Source organism: Centruroides vittatus, unplaced genomic scaffold, assembly GCF_030686945.1.
Source record: "Centruroides vittatus isolate TY-2023 unplaced genomic scaffold, ASM3068694v2 contig_1208, whole genome shotgun sequence".
Lineage (NCBI taxonomy): Eukaryota > Metazoa > Arthropoda > Arachnida > Scorpiones > Buthidae > Centruroides > Centruroides vittatus.
The window spans coordinates 270,126-282,313 of NW_027120772.1; the positions used below are offsets into that span (position 1 = coordinate 270,126).

The 12,188-nt window shown below is 34.0% G+C and overlaps 1 protein-coding gene across 1 annotated transcript; it reads right to left on the reverse strand.

Moving 5' to 3' along the window:
• Nucleotides 1–6,005: 6,005 nt before the first annotated feature.
• Nucleotides 6,006–8,330, reverse strand: LOC136985301 (uncharacterized). The gene is made up of 3 exons (XM_067282554.1): nt 6,776–8,330; nt 6,578–6,712; nt 6,006–6,436 (listed from the first exon to the last, which is right to left on the reverse strand). Exons 1-3 carry the CDS (start codon nt 8,328–8,330, stop codon nt 6,006–6,008), a joined length of 2,121 nt encoding a protein of 706 aa, XP_067138655.1.
• Nucleotides 8,331–12,188: the final 3,858 nt, after the last annotated feature.

Sequence of the window (12,188 nt, forward strand, 5' to 3'; positions counted from 1 at the left end):
ACAGGAGTTATTAAGCTCGAAAATACTGTAGTTTAACTAAATCGTTTGATACACGTTCTAACATCCGTGCGTACAGAAAACACCGAATGTTTTTGCACTTCTCTACGTTTCGAGACCTCACCAGTCCAAAAGACTAAAAATCTGGCCAAGTCATTTTATCACCGATCGTCGGTCTTTTCCTTTCTTACGGGCCTATAGTATAGGCCCTATACTGTATAACAGTTGGGAAAGTAATAATGACAACGATTCTGGTAACTTTTCAAAAAAAAAAAAAAAATACAAAATACAAAATAAAACGATTTTAAAAAATAAATAAAACATTAAAATGTGACAGATGTACCAAATATATAAATTGACATTTATCGACTGGTTTTATGACGACAATGGTATTTGGCCAGCGTGTACGAATAAAAATAGAAAATACACTCGTACACAAACAAATTAGTTTAATAAAAATATTGTACATAATATTCGAGTACGTTGGGTAATAGAATAGGCCGATATAAGTGTACAGGTACATCCAAGTAAGTCAAGAACAAGGAATACAATATTTAGACTGGTAAAGAAAAAGGTTGATTCATTTATTGTTTTTCACCTCTGTTATAAACTGAATTACCCTTACAAAAAGAATGGCTTCTATTAAGTCAGCACTCACGAAAGCTCTTAAATCGTATTAAATAACTTTAAGAGCGGAAAATAAACGCTGTACCGAAACCCGGTTGGTGGCAATGCCGTATCTCGCCTAATGTCTGGCTAGTGCGGTATCGCCGTTTTAACGTCCACACTCGAAGAGGGGTCGATTTCATTTATTTTTCCAGGTCGTATTAAAAATTATTTTTAAATTCTGTCTGTACTTTTATTAGAACTCGAGCTTAATTTGAGGGTAGAGACGAGTTTTATAATAATAAAAAAAAAACTAGCGGACGAGCCGGATGTTGCGAGACAAAAAGTAACGCTAACGAAGATTAAGATTATTGGATTATAGCCGATCTTTCCCGTTTTCACCGGGTGCGAGAATTAGGTTCTCCCCTTTTCCCAGACTAATTAGAGAATCTAAAAATATATTCGATTTTCCACAAAAACGCAAAATACCGCATCTAAAATAGTACGGTAGAAGCCGAGTTCTTCGGGGTAATCTTTAACCCTCTCCTTAGTAAAGGAGAGATTTCGAAAAATCCTTTCTTAGTGTACATTCTTACGACGTAACCTAACCGTGTACGGTATTTCAACTTTCGACTCCTAACCGTTTGAGCTTTGAGCTCATTATTATTATTATCGACCCATCTCGATTATATTATAGGATTGTGAATGCTAATAACGAGTAAAATATTCATTAAGTTCGATCGACCACACGACCCCTTCTGTCTCCAGCCCGTTTACCTTTATTTAAGAAGCAAAATTTAATAGCATTAATGCCCCTTTATACACACGCTACCGCGCCAAATTTCGTTTCTTAAACACGACTGGTTCTGAGATTTAGTTTAATATTTCGGATTAGAATAAAGAAATGAAACAAATTAGATGCCAACGCTGGAGTTTTCCCCTTTATTCGACGGCTCTGCGAATGTGTAGACTCGCAGGGTCAAATGTGACCCGATTCAAATTTATTTAGAACTTGGCTTTTCCATTTTTTATATACCGGCAAGTTGGGAAAGCGAAAAGGAGAGGGAGTCGCCGGGTTTTCGACGACTCCGCAGTCGTTTATCCACAAACATGTTTCGATCAATTACTGTAACTTAAAACTGATAGTTTCGTTGCTAAGAGCATTACAAAGAAGCGCAAGCGCCAAACACTTAAGAAGTTACACCGATTGAATAACTACATCTTTACCGTAATATTATTTGTATTTCGTTTGTGCCATTGACTTGTGATTTGATATTCCGATATTGTATGTAGTTTTTTGTAACTATTTGAATCAGTGGCGTAGCCTGGGTGTCAGCCGCCCCCTTATTTAGGTATTATTATTATTTATCGTGAAATTTTGCCGCTCCCTTAAAGTGCCGCCCGGAGAGGGCCGCCCCTGCCGCCCCCACTACGCTACGCTACTGCCGGTTATACATCGCCAGGTAGCTTCTAAAATGATCGTGCTCAGTAAGTAGCTGAGCAGTAGCAAACGTTAAATCTCTAAGTGGTGATGAGAACCTGCATTCGACACTAGAAAAATAAAGTCTTGTTATTCTACCAGTTTTAATGCTCAACCATTGTCGATTCCACTTTTGCACAGCATTGTCACGAATATAATTTTTAAGGCTTGCTACCTGGGAGAAGGATGTGAGTGTAGTCCAAGTCAGTGTCCTTTGCAGCTGACTTAGCCTCAAAGTCAGCTTTTTCATTTTCAAGTATGCCAGTATGGCCAGGAACAAATCTAAAAATTATCTTATTTACAAGATTTTTAATATGGTGCTGGATATATGTGATTTTAAAATAGAGCTTTTAGGACAGACAGTATCACTGTAAAGGTTGAAAGACAGATTAATAAAATATTTATAAAAAAACCAACGGAGTCAGATAATCAGTCTTTACCAATTGTACTATTAAGTAGCACACGGAAAAATAATTCTCCTATCCTCTCTGACTTCTGGAGGCTAAAAAGTTCCAAGTCACTTTACTCAAAACGGACGTGGACTGGTATAAAAAAGCAAAAGGACAAACAGGTTAACGTTGAGAGAAAAAAAGTAGTTATTCATTATATTAAAGGCGAAATGCATTTAACGTTAAATATGGTGTAAAATAATAAAAAGCTATCTTTTTCTCCTTCGACGTTAACCTGTTTGTCCTTTTGCTTTTTTATACCAGTCCACGTCCGTTTTGAGTAAATGGATTAGTGACTTGAATTTTTTTTAGCCTCCAGAAGTCAGAGAGGATAGGAGAATTATTTTTCCGTGTGCTACTTAATAGTACAATTGGGTTGAAAAACAGAGTTTTGTTTGGTAGTGAAGTGACCCACTGAACAGCTTGGTAGTCAGCATCTTCTTTAGCTTGGAGGTATGTGAAAGGTATCTGTACCTTCTAACATATTTTTGGCAAAATATTCAGTTTGGAGGAAGATACAGACACGAACCGACACGAAAAGGACTTTTAGACCCATCTGCGTAGATATTAATGTCTGCATGGTTATCCATGGAGGAAGCAGATGACACCAAATGTACACTGGGGATAACCTTGTTTACAGGGTGATGATCAGAGATAGTAAGGTAACTGCAATGTGGTAGCATATGAACAGCCGTAGATAGGAGTAGAGACCATTATTGAGCCTTGATGTTTGTAGTTCTGGTGTAGCAGTTTACAACCTTTTCTTCAATACATAGTGGCAAAGGAAGGAGCTCTACTAGTATCAGAGAGGCATTAGTAGAAACAGTTCCGCAGCACTTTGAAATTCTGATGACAATCTGTCTTTGAAGAGAGAGTAATTTACTCGCTACTGAATTTTTACTAGTTACTCGAGCCCAGCTAGAGGCCGCGTAAAGTAGCATTGGTTATATTGCCCCATTATATAGAGTTTTATGAGCTTTATGATTTAGTCCCCGGGTGAACCTAGCACATTTTAGCATCATGTAGTTCATTTTCTTGGCCTTAGCCAAGATGTAATTAATATGGCAACGGAATGTGGTTTTAGTTTGTATGAGGTTTCCGTTTACACGCGCACTAGCTAGTCCAGACGAGGCCAACAGTTTTTGCCCCCCGAGCCGAATTGGAAGAAAAACTATTTTTTCGGGCCGAACGAAATATTAAAATTAAAAATGTTAAATGCAAAAACGATTCATTTAAATAAATAAATGTTTAAATATATTAGCATACGAATTACTAAGTTAAATTGAATATCACCTGTATATCTTGAATACTGTCTAACATACATTATTTTGTGATAAATATTAATATTTTATTCTGGCACTATTAGAATTTTTTTAAATAAAGAAGCATCGCGAATCCATTCGACCAATTATTGCAAGTTTAAGTAGGTAATACTGTATTGAAAAATGAATCGCCGGCCGTATGTTGGCCATGTGTGAGCTAGTCGATCTGTCAAAGTTTTTTGTGTCTTTTTGTGAAAATTAAAGTTATTATAAAAATGAATATTATAATGTTGACTAATGATAAAACGATTGTTAATAATTAAAAAATAAACTTCTTAAAATAAATTGTTCGTACTAATTCATTAAATTTTTATATTTTTAAATTTGTTCACATAGTCTGTTATAAATAATAGTACCTATTAATTAACTAATTAATAATTATATATTTTGGACCTAAGATTTTTAGGGTTTTATAAAAATCTTTCCATAAAATCACGCCTGAATATTACGTAAGATAGGGAAGGAGAGGGGGTATCAAAGACAATATTACGGTTTCTTACACAGGGGTAGGTGGAGATGTAGAAGACCAAAATCGCCTTTACGTAATTTATGGACGGCCCCTTTAATACAGTATAAATTTGTCTGCATTCTTCTCAATTTTTAGGCATGTTGTAGAATTGCAACAGATGACTTAAATGATTTTTTTTCTTACGATATTATGCCAACTGTACGTCCATCAGATTTCGATTTCAACAGAGCTTCTATTACATTCGTGGTTGCATAAATGGACTGATAAATGCCATCAGCGTAATTTGAAATAATGGAATTGCTGCTAGAATTGCCGGACTTAGTTTTCTGTTGTCGCGATAACGAAAACCATTGCTTACAGTTACGATAGTACTATTTAATCTTTCTGACGATTGCTCGATAGATAAATCTATGCCATCCAGCTGCTTGGATAATTGAGGCGTTTAAAACCTTACTATACCGCGCTGAAGGATCGGCAGGAAGATTTTTTCTGGTAGTCTATCCCAAATAGGTCCGGCTTCACCTCTCACCGCATTCACGCATAGGCACTAAGTTCCAAGAGTGCAGAAAAAGTTCTGATGATATCACAATTTTCAAAACAAGCGAAAAATTTCAGTAAAATTTAAGTGGACGAAGCAAGAAATGGAAGCGATTTTGCCGAGTCGTTATAAAAAATCAATTCAATAATTCTAAGGAAAGCCTCGTAAGGTTGATTGTAATCTCTTCGATTATACACGCCATCTCCAGCAGATGGCCTTAAAAATTCTCGAAGCGGCAGCGGATGGAAACAAACAGGTTCTACGTGTTACGATAGTATTTAATTATTCTATCAACACGACTCGGAAAATCCAACTTATTCGTTTTCTACAAATTTTCTACGGTTTTAAAATTTCGTTTTAAAAATTAACCCACAAAATCACATATTTTTTCAATTTGAATCTATATATATGTGGTTAACTGGTTTACGGACAAATTTACATTTTATTAAAGTATATAACAAAGTGTAAAATATACTTGTCCAAAAATATTTATGATTATTATAAGATAGTGAAACGGTCAGAGCTGGTATGGGGTCCCTTAGCAGTGCAGACCTCTTTTTGCCATTTTGTTTTTTGTTTTCCTTTAAGAAATAAAATACTTAAAATGTTTCTTTATTAATAAAAAGCCGTCTCAAAGATTTCATTTTCTATTAGTTAACATAACGTTCATTTTATAAGTGCTGGAAACGCTACGAACACTTAAGTTTCCTTTATTCCCAGGGAAAAAGCCCTACCTTCCTTCTCTCGACGATCATGAAAATGGTCGAAATGCACATTTTCCATACGTTTAATTTACCATAGATAACCTTATTTTCGATGGTCTTTTTTAAAAAAAGTTTTCACTCATAAATTGCAATAAAACTAATTTTCTTTAAAAATAATTAACTGGTTAAACAAATATCGAGCAATGGGATCGGTTATTGTATATTTAAAAAACAATAATCTCTAAAAAATTGTAAAATTTCTTAAAAATAAACGAGTTTCAAAAATTAACTCTTTTTTATCCGATTTCGAAAGAGCTAAGAACTGAGATGGACACCGTGAAAATTAATAAATATTCCTTACTTTATTATTCATTATCCATACGTTATTATTCAAATTATCCAAATGCATTTCACAAATTCTTTTGCCTCTTCAGTGGATATTACACCTTTACAACAGTGTTACATTTATATTCTATCAAATTTTCCCAGCATGCATCTACAGATAACCCGGTATTCAGATTGATGACATTTGCATAATTTTTGATACAGTAATGTTCCGCGATGCGTCTTGTTACAATATTTTCAATTTTATACAATATTTTGATATTATTTCTATTTATGATACAATTATTATTTTTACAATGTTGATACCATGGAGATTCACTTCGTTTTAGACGAATTGCCGCCTCATGCTCTTTAACACGTTGTTCAAGCTGTCTTCCGGTTTCGCCAACATAGATCTTACTTTCTGGACATGTACATATTAGTTTGTAGACGACTCCTGCTATTTTCAAAGGGTCATGTGAATGTCCTACTATTCCTCTGTTCACCACATAAATACTTTTGCTTAATCTATTTTTCTGTTCGCCCACTAAGTTGACAGAACAATTATTAAAGTTATTTTTATATTTTTCATAAAACTTTTTAATATATGGTATTTTAATGTATAGATTTTTACTTTTTTCTTCCTTTACATTATATCTACTTATTGTATAACAATTATACCACTTACGTATTACTTGTTGAGGGTAATCGTTAAGCAGATATTTTTTAAACAGATTTTCAGTTTCAAGTTCTATATGCTTCTGCAATGTCGTTCTGTTGAGAATTTTTCTTAGTTCCATTATAAAAACGTTTCTCTTTATACCTAAAGGACAGTATGATTTATAGTTGATTACTTTATTATTATTACAGATCTTTGTATACTTACGAAACAGTAGTGTTTTTTCGTTTCGTGTGATTGTAACATCTAAATAGTTAATTTCATTATTTTTCTCTTCTTCGTAGGTGAATCTAATATCATTGTTTAAACTGTTCGCATAAGTTTCGATGTTTTGGGCTGTGGTAATATTGGAATCATACAGGATTAATATGTCGTCTACATACCTGGCGTAGAAGGAAATACCTTGGAACTGGAAAATCTTTTGATCTAATGATGTCATGCATATATCTGCAATCTTCGGGCCTATAACGGACCCCATTGCTATCCCATCTTTTTGTCGATAAAAGTCTGTAGAAACCGAAAAATAGTTGTTTTTAAAAGCAAATTGTATAAATTCTAAAATGTAATTAGGTAAACTATAATTACTTAAACATTCTAAAATAAAGTTCCACTTAATTGATGGGTACATTGATTTTACATCCAGACTCATAAGTCTAAAGGATTCCTTATTTTGACCATATAACAAATGCGAAATTAGTTGGTCTGTATTTTTTATACTGTAGCTAGAATCTGGTATACATTGTAAATAATTTTTTATATAATGTTCTAAATTATACAATATAGAATATTTAAAATCCACAAGAGGTCTATAAACATTTCCTATTTTATGGGTTTTAAGTCTGATATTAAGTTGCGGTATACGTATCTTGTTAAAATCTATTATCTTTTTATATTCTTGATTTGCAAATTCTTTTTTATATTTCTTCATCAATTTCATTAATCCTTTTTTGATATCTTCGGTTGGATTATTATGCAGTTGTTCATATTCATCAGTAGATACTATTTCTTTTTTCTTCGATTGTAGATCTGAATTCGTAATAATTATGAGTGCATGAGATTTATCTGCTTTTATGATAGATAATTGTTTATGTTTAAAGTATTTCGTTAATCTATTCATCTTATTAGTTATATTAATTGCTTTTTTGTCTACTATATATTGGTTATACGCACCTTTACCTTTGAACTTTTGAAGATCTTTACTTAAGTGTATTCTCAACTGTTCTTTTTCTTTTGATTTTCCCGAGATTCGCCGAATAGCACTCTCAATTTCTGCTACAACTTCAATTGACTTTGAAAAAATGGGGAAGTTCATATTATCTCCATACGACAATAGTCGTAAGTAATCATTCGGAACATCAACGTTTGTCAAATTTATAATTAATTTATTTAGCCATTCTTCCTTATCTGCTGTTGAGGGGTAATCAAATTTTTGTGTTAGTTTAATACTCTTTTTTACTTTATACTGATCATTAGTATTCTTATTATCACTATTTTTGTTATTGTCATTTTTACTGTTATCAGTTTTCTTCATTAATTTAATTTTTTTAGATAATAAATACATCTGTTTACCTTTTTTCTTTATGACAGACTTTATGATTGATCTTTCTATCTTGACTATGTCGCCATATCGAACGCTGGTTTTGATAGACTTTGGTAGTTGTAATGTTGCTGGCGTATGCTGTTCACGTAAAAAACATTTAAAGTAATTTCTGTCGATCTTCAATCTTTCCATCTTCAGCTTCAGCTCCTCTATTCCCATCATTCTGTTATTAAACTTGTTAAACAAATATCAAGCAATGGGATCGGTTATTGTATCCTGTATGATTCCAATATTACCACAGCCCAAAACATCGAAACTTATGCAAACAGTTTAAACAATGATATTAGATTCACCTACGAAGAAGAGAAAAATAACGAAATTAACTATTTAGATGTTACAATCACACGAAACGAAAAAACACTACTATTTCGTAAGTATACAAAGATCTGTAATAATAATAAAGTAATCAACTATAAATCATACTGTCCTTCAGGTATAAAGAGAAACGTTTTTATAATGGAACTAAGAAAAATTTTTAACAGAACGACATTGCAGAAGCATATAGAACTCGAAACTGAAAATCTGTTTAAAAAATATTTGCTTAACGATTACCCTCAACAAGTAATACGTAAGTGGTATAATTGTTATACAATAAGTAGATATAATGTAAAGGAAGAAAAAAGTAATAATCTATACATTAAAATACCATATATTAAAAAGTTTTATGAAAAATATAAAAATAACTTTAATAATTGTTCTGTCAACTTAGTGGGTGAACAGAAAAATAGATTAAGCAAAAGTATTTATGTGGTGAACAGAGGAATAGTAGGACATTCACATGACCCTTTGAAAATAGCAGGAGTCGTCTACAAACTAATATGTACATGTCCAGAAAGTAAGATCTATGTTGGCGAAACCGGAAGACAGCTTGAACAACGTGTTAAAGAGCATGAGGCGGCAATTCGTCTAAAACGAAGTGAATCTCCATGGTATCAACATTGTAAAAATAATAATTGTATCATAAATAGAAATAATATCAAAATATTGTATAAAATTGAAAATATTGTAACAAGACGCATCGCGGAACATTACTGTATCAAAAATTATGCAAATGTCATCAATCTGAATACCGGGTTATCTGTAGATGCATGCTGGGAAAACTTGATAGAATATAAATGTAACACTGTTGTAAAGGTGTAATATCCACTGAAGAGGCAAAAGAATTTGTGAAATGCATTTGGATAATTTGAATAATAACGTATGGATAATGAATAATAAAGTAAGGAATATTTATTAATTTTCACGGTGTCCATCTCAGTTCTTAGCTCTTTCGAAATCGGATAAAAAAGAGTTAATTTTTGAAACTCGTTTATTTTTAAGAAATTTTACAATTTTTTAGAGATTATTGTTTTTTAAATAATAATTAACTGGTTTTTGGGCGCGCCCTTTATATTGAAATATACTTAGTAAATTGTTAATAATTAAATTTGTGACTTACTGTGTCTTCTGTTAATTATTTTTTACTTCACAACAGTGTCTACCTATGCACCCTGTTGTGAAGTAGAGAATAATTCAATTTGTATTCTCGAAAAAAGCTTTAAAAGTTTTCGAATAAATATTTATTTTTAAAACATAATTTTTAAGTTAAATCCAGGAAAGTAAAATCAACTTACCGACATTTGTATCGTTAACTGACAAATAGAAATTTTGGATGATAGGATGAATCCCGAATTGCGGTAAATCGCGTATATAGTTATTTTGTTTCTTACGAAACAAATATTTTATTAACCAAATAAGAAAGAAAAAGTAGACTAGTCGGAGTCTCTTTGACCCCTGGTCGGGATGTGACACCGCCGAGTCGATCGAGACTCGGAAATCGCCACGCAGAGTTCTTGCGTCACGCGAGCGGTGGAGGTGGAGGTAGGAGAACCGAGGAAGTGATCACTCGAGACACCGGCTAAGTAACAAGGATAATTTTAATAAGGGCGTATAACAAAATTACAGCAAGACGCATAGCTAATACGGACGTATTTTTAGATACGCGGAGAGAGAGAGTTTACAAACGATTCGCGAGTTGATAAATACCTTGGTTAAGCAAAGGTGAGAGTCCTGGAGCCGTCGTCGGGTCGGGACTACCCGCCACTAGTGTCAACCAAAACATGGCTGATAAATGCCTAGAATAGTTTATTTTCTGAACATTTTATTAAGTAAATTGCCATTTCATTGGTCACGACAATTTCAAGGACTATGCGTTGTTTTCAAATAATTGTTCAAAGAATATATGATCCTTTATAATCACTACTAAATTTAAAAATAAACTTAATATTCGAGCTTAAATTCGAGGAAACTTCATAAATCGTAATTTTATTTATAATAAAAAGTAATTACCCTATTTCTAGAGACAATTTTTATTTATATTTATGTGAAGTTTCGGAAGTGGGCCTACTATTTGTGCAAATAAGAAAATTTTTTCTAATTTTTGTGTAGAAGAAAATAATAATAAGAATTATTATTATAAATTAATGTTGTAAAAAGAAACCATCAAACAAGAAAAAAATAGTGAAAACGAAAAATGAATATTACACGTCTGTAGAAATTTCCGAGAAAGTCGCACTTCTCGGGTTGAAACAATAGATGAATTTGAGTACTTAGATCGAACATCTCCGGTAGGAATCGAATTGTCATCCAACGACCTGGGTTCCGATCTCGTTACAATTCGTAACGAAGGGGGGGACCAATTGGAGAGCGGAGGCAAGTCGGCATCGACCTATCGGAATGTCCGATCTGGGACTCAAAAGAAAGTTATAAAAACCGTAAAAATAAAGGATGTGACGCTCTCGGTTCTTGGCTCTTGGAGTTTTGTCTCGCGATCTTACGACTGGGTGTTTCCGTGATCTTCGGCGGTTGGATTACATCTCTATTGGGAGGTCACCCGCTCCCCTGGATTTGTCACCTGTAATCCGAATCGTCCCTGCTTCCGGAACTTTCCCTCGAGAAACTGAACAGTGCGCCCCGGGGTTATCATATTCCTGCGAAAACATCGGAAAACTTTTCTTGTGGACATTCGATTTCGAGAAGGGGCCCAGAAGACTCGAACGCCGCCGCTGATAAAAGTGTATCGTAGTTGTAAGCACCTTTTATTATATAAACGGGTTACGAATGAAAGTCTGTCTCTGAGAGTTTCTTTCACTCCCATACGTTGATCGTGACCGCGCGATATTCTGACTAACGCAGTCGGTCGGCAAACCTCACACTGGTGTCGGGAAGCGGGATTTTTCTGATTGTTTTTGCAATAATTGCAAACAATTTCAGTCCCACAATAATTGTTGAGGCAGCCGAGAGAAGTAGTGAGAAGGAACCACGGAAACAGAGACAGGCTCTCCAGCGCCAACTCGCGACTTAGGAGGCGGCTCGATTAGCGCCCTTTCAGCCTTTAGTGGGATGGTACCTACCTACTCGGGAGACGCGGGGCGCGTAACAGATTTTTTCGATACGTTAGGGGAAGTCCAGAATTTTAACGTCCAGAATTTTATTAATGGGCCTCAATCATAGGTATAGCCCAGAAATAAGAAGAGGAAAAAAGGGGGAAAGTTTGAAGAGTTAAGTTGAAGGTGAAGGGATAGTGGGATAGGAAAGAATGAAAGATAGTTGTGGTCCATGGAGTCCCATGGCGTTTACATCGTATTTACAGTGCTAGGTAATACTACATAACAATAGAACGAGGAACATAAAAATTGTTGAAATACAAATTTAAGCGCGTGGAGTTAACAAGGCGTGACTATTACATATGTACAACGAAAGGCTATTAACGTAGTTAATACCAAATTTTGTAAGCTCAACGTATAACGACTGACTATATTGTTATTACTACTAAGTAGGAGAATTCAGTTTATAATGTTAATAGTTTTTGCGAACTCTTTAAAGGCTGCATATATTTTCTTGTTATTAATGAACTTCTTAAGTTCGCATGGCCAAAGTTCATTTTTATCATTTACCTTTTTTCTTAGAATTTTCCGTTGGTTCGTAAAGTTTGGACAGAGATAAATGATATGTTGTGGCGTGTCTGCTTCTTGCAGAGGG

Bases quoted from the DNA above. Each gene is read 5' to 3' on its own strand.
- LOC136985301 (XM_067282554.1), bottom strand. From the start codon at position 8,330: ATGATGGGAATAGAGGAGCTGAAGCTGAAGATGGAAAGATTGAAGATC. The intron at 6,713-6,775 runs GTAAGTATACAA...ACTGTCCTTTAG, and splicing joins CGAAAAAACACTACTGTTTC to GTATAAAGAGAAACGTTTTT. The intron at 6,437-6,577 runs GTAAGTGGTATA...CTGTCAACTTAG, and splicing joins TTACCCTCAACAAGTAATAC to TGGGCGAACAGAAAAATAGA.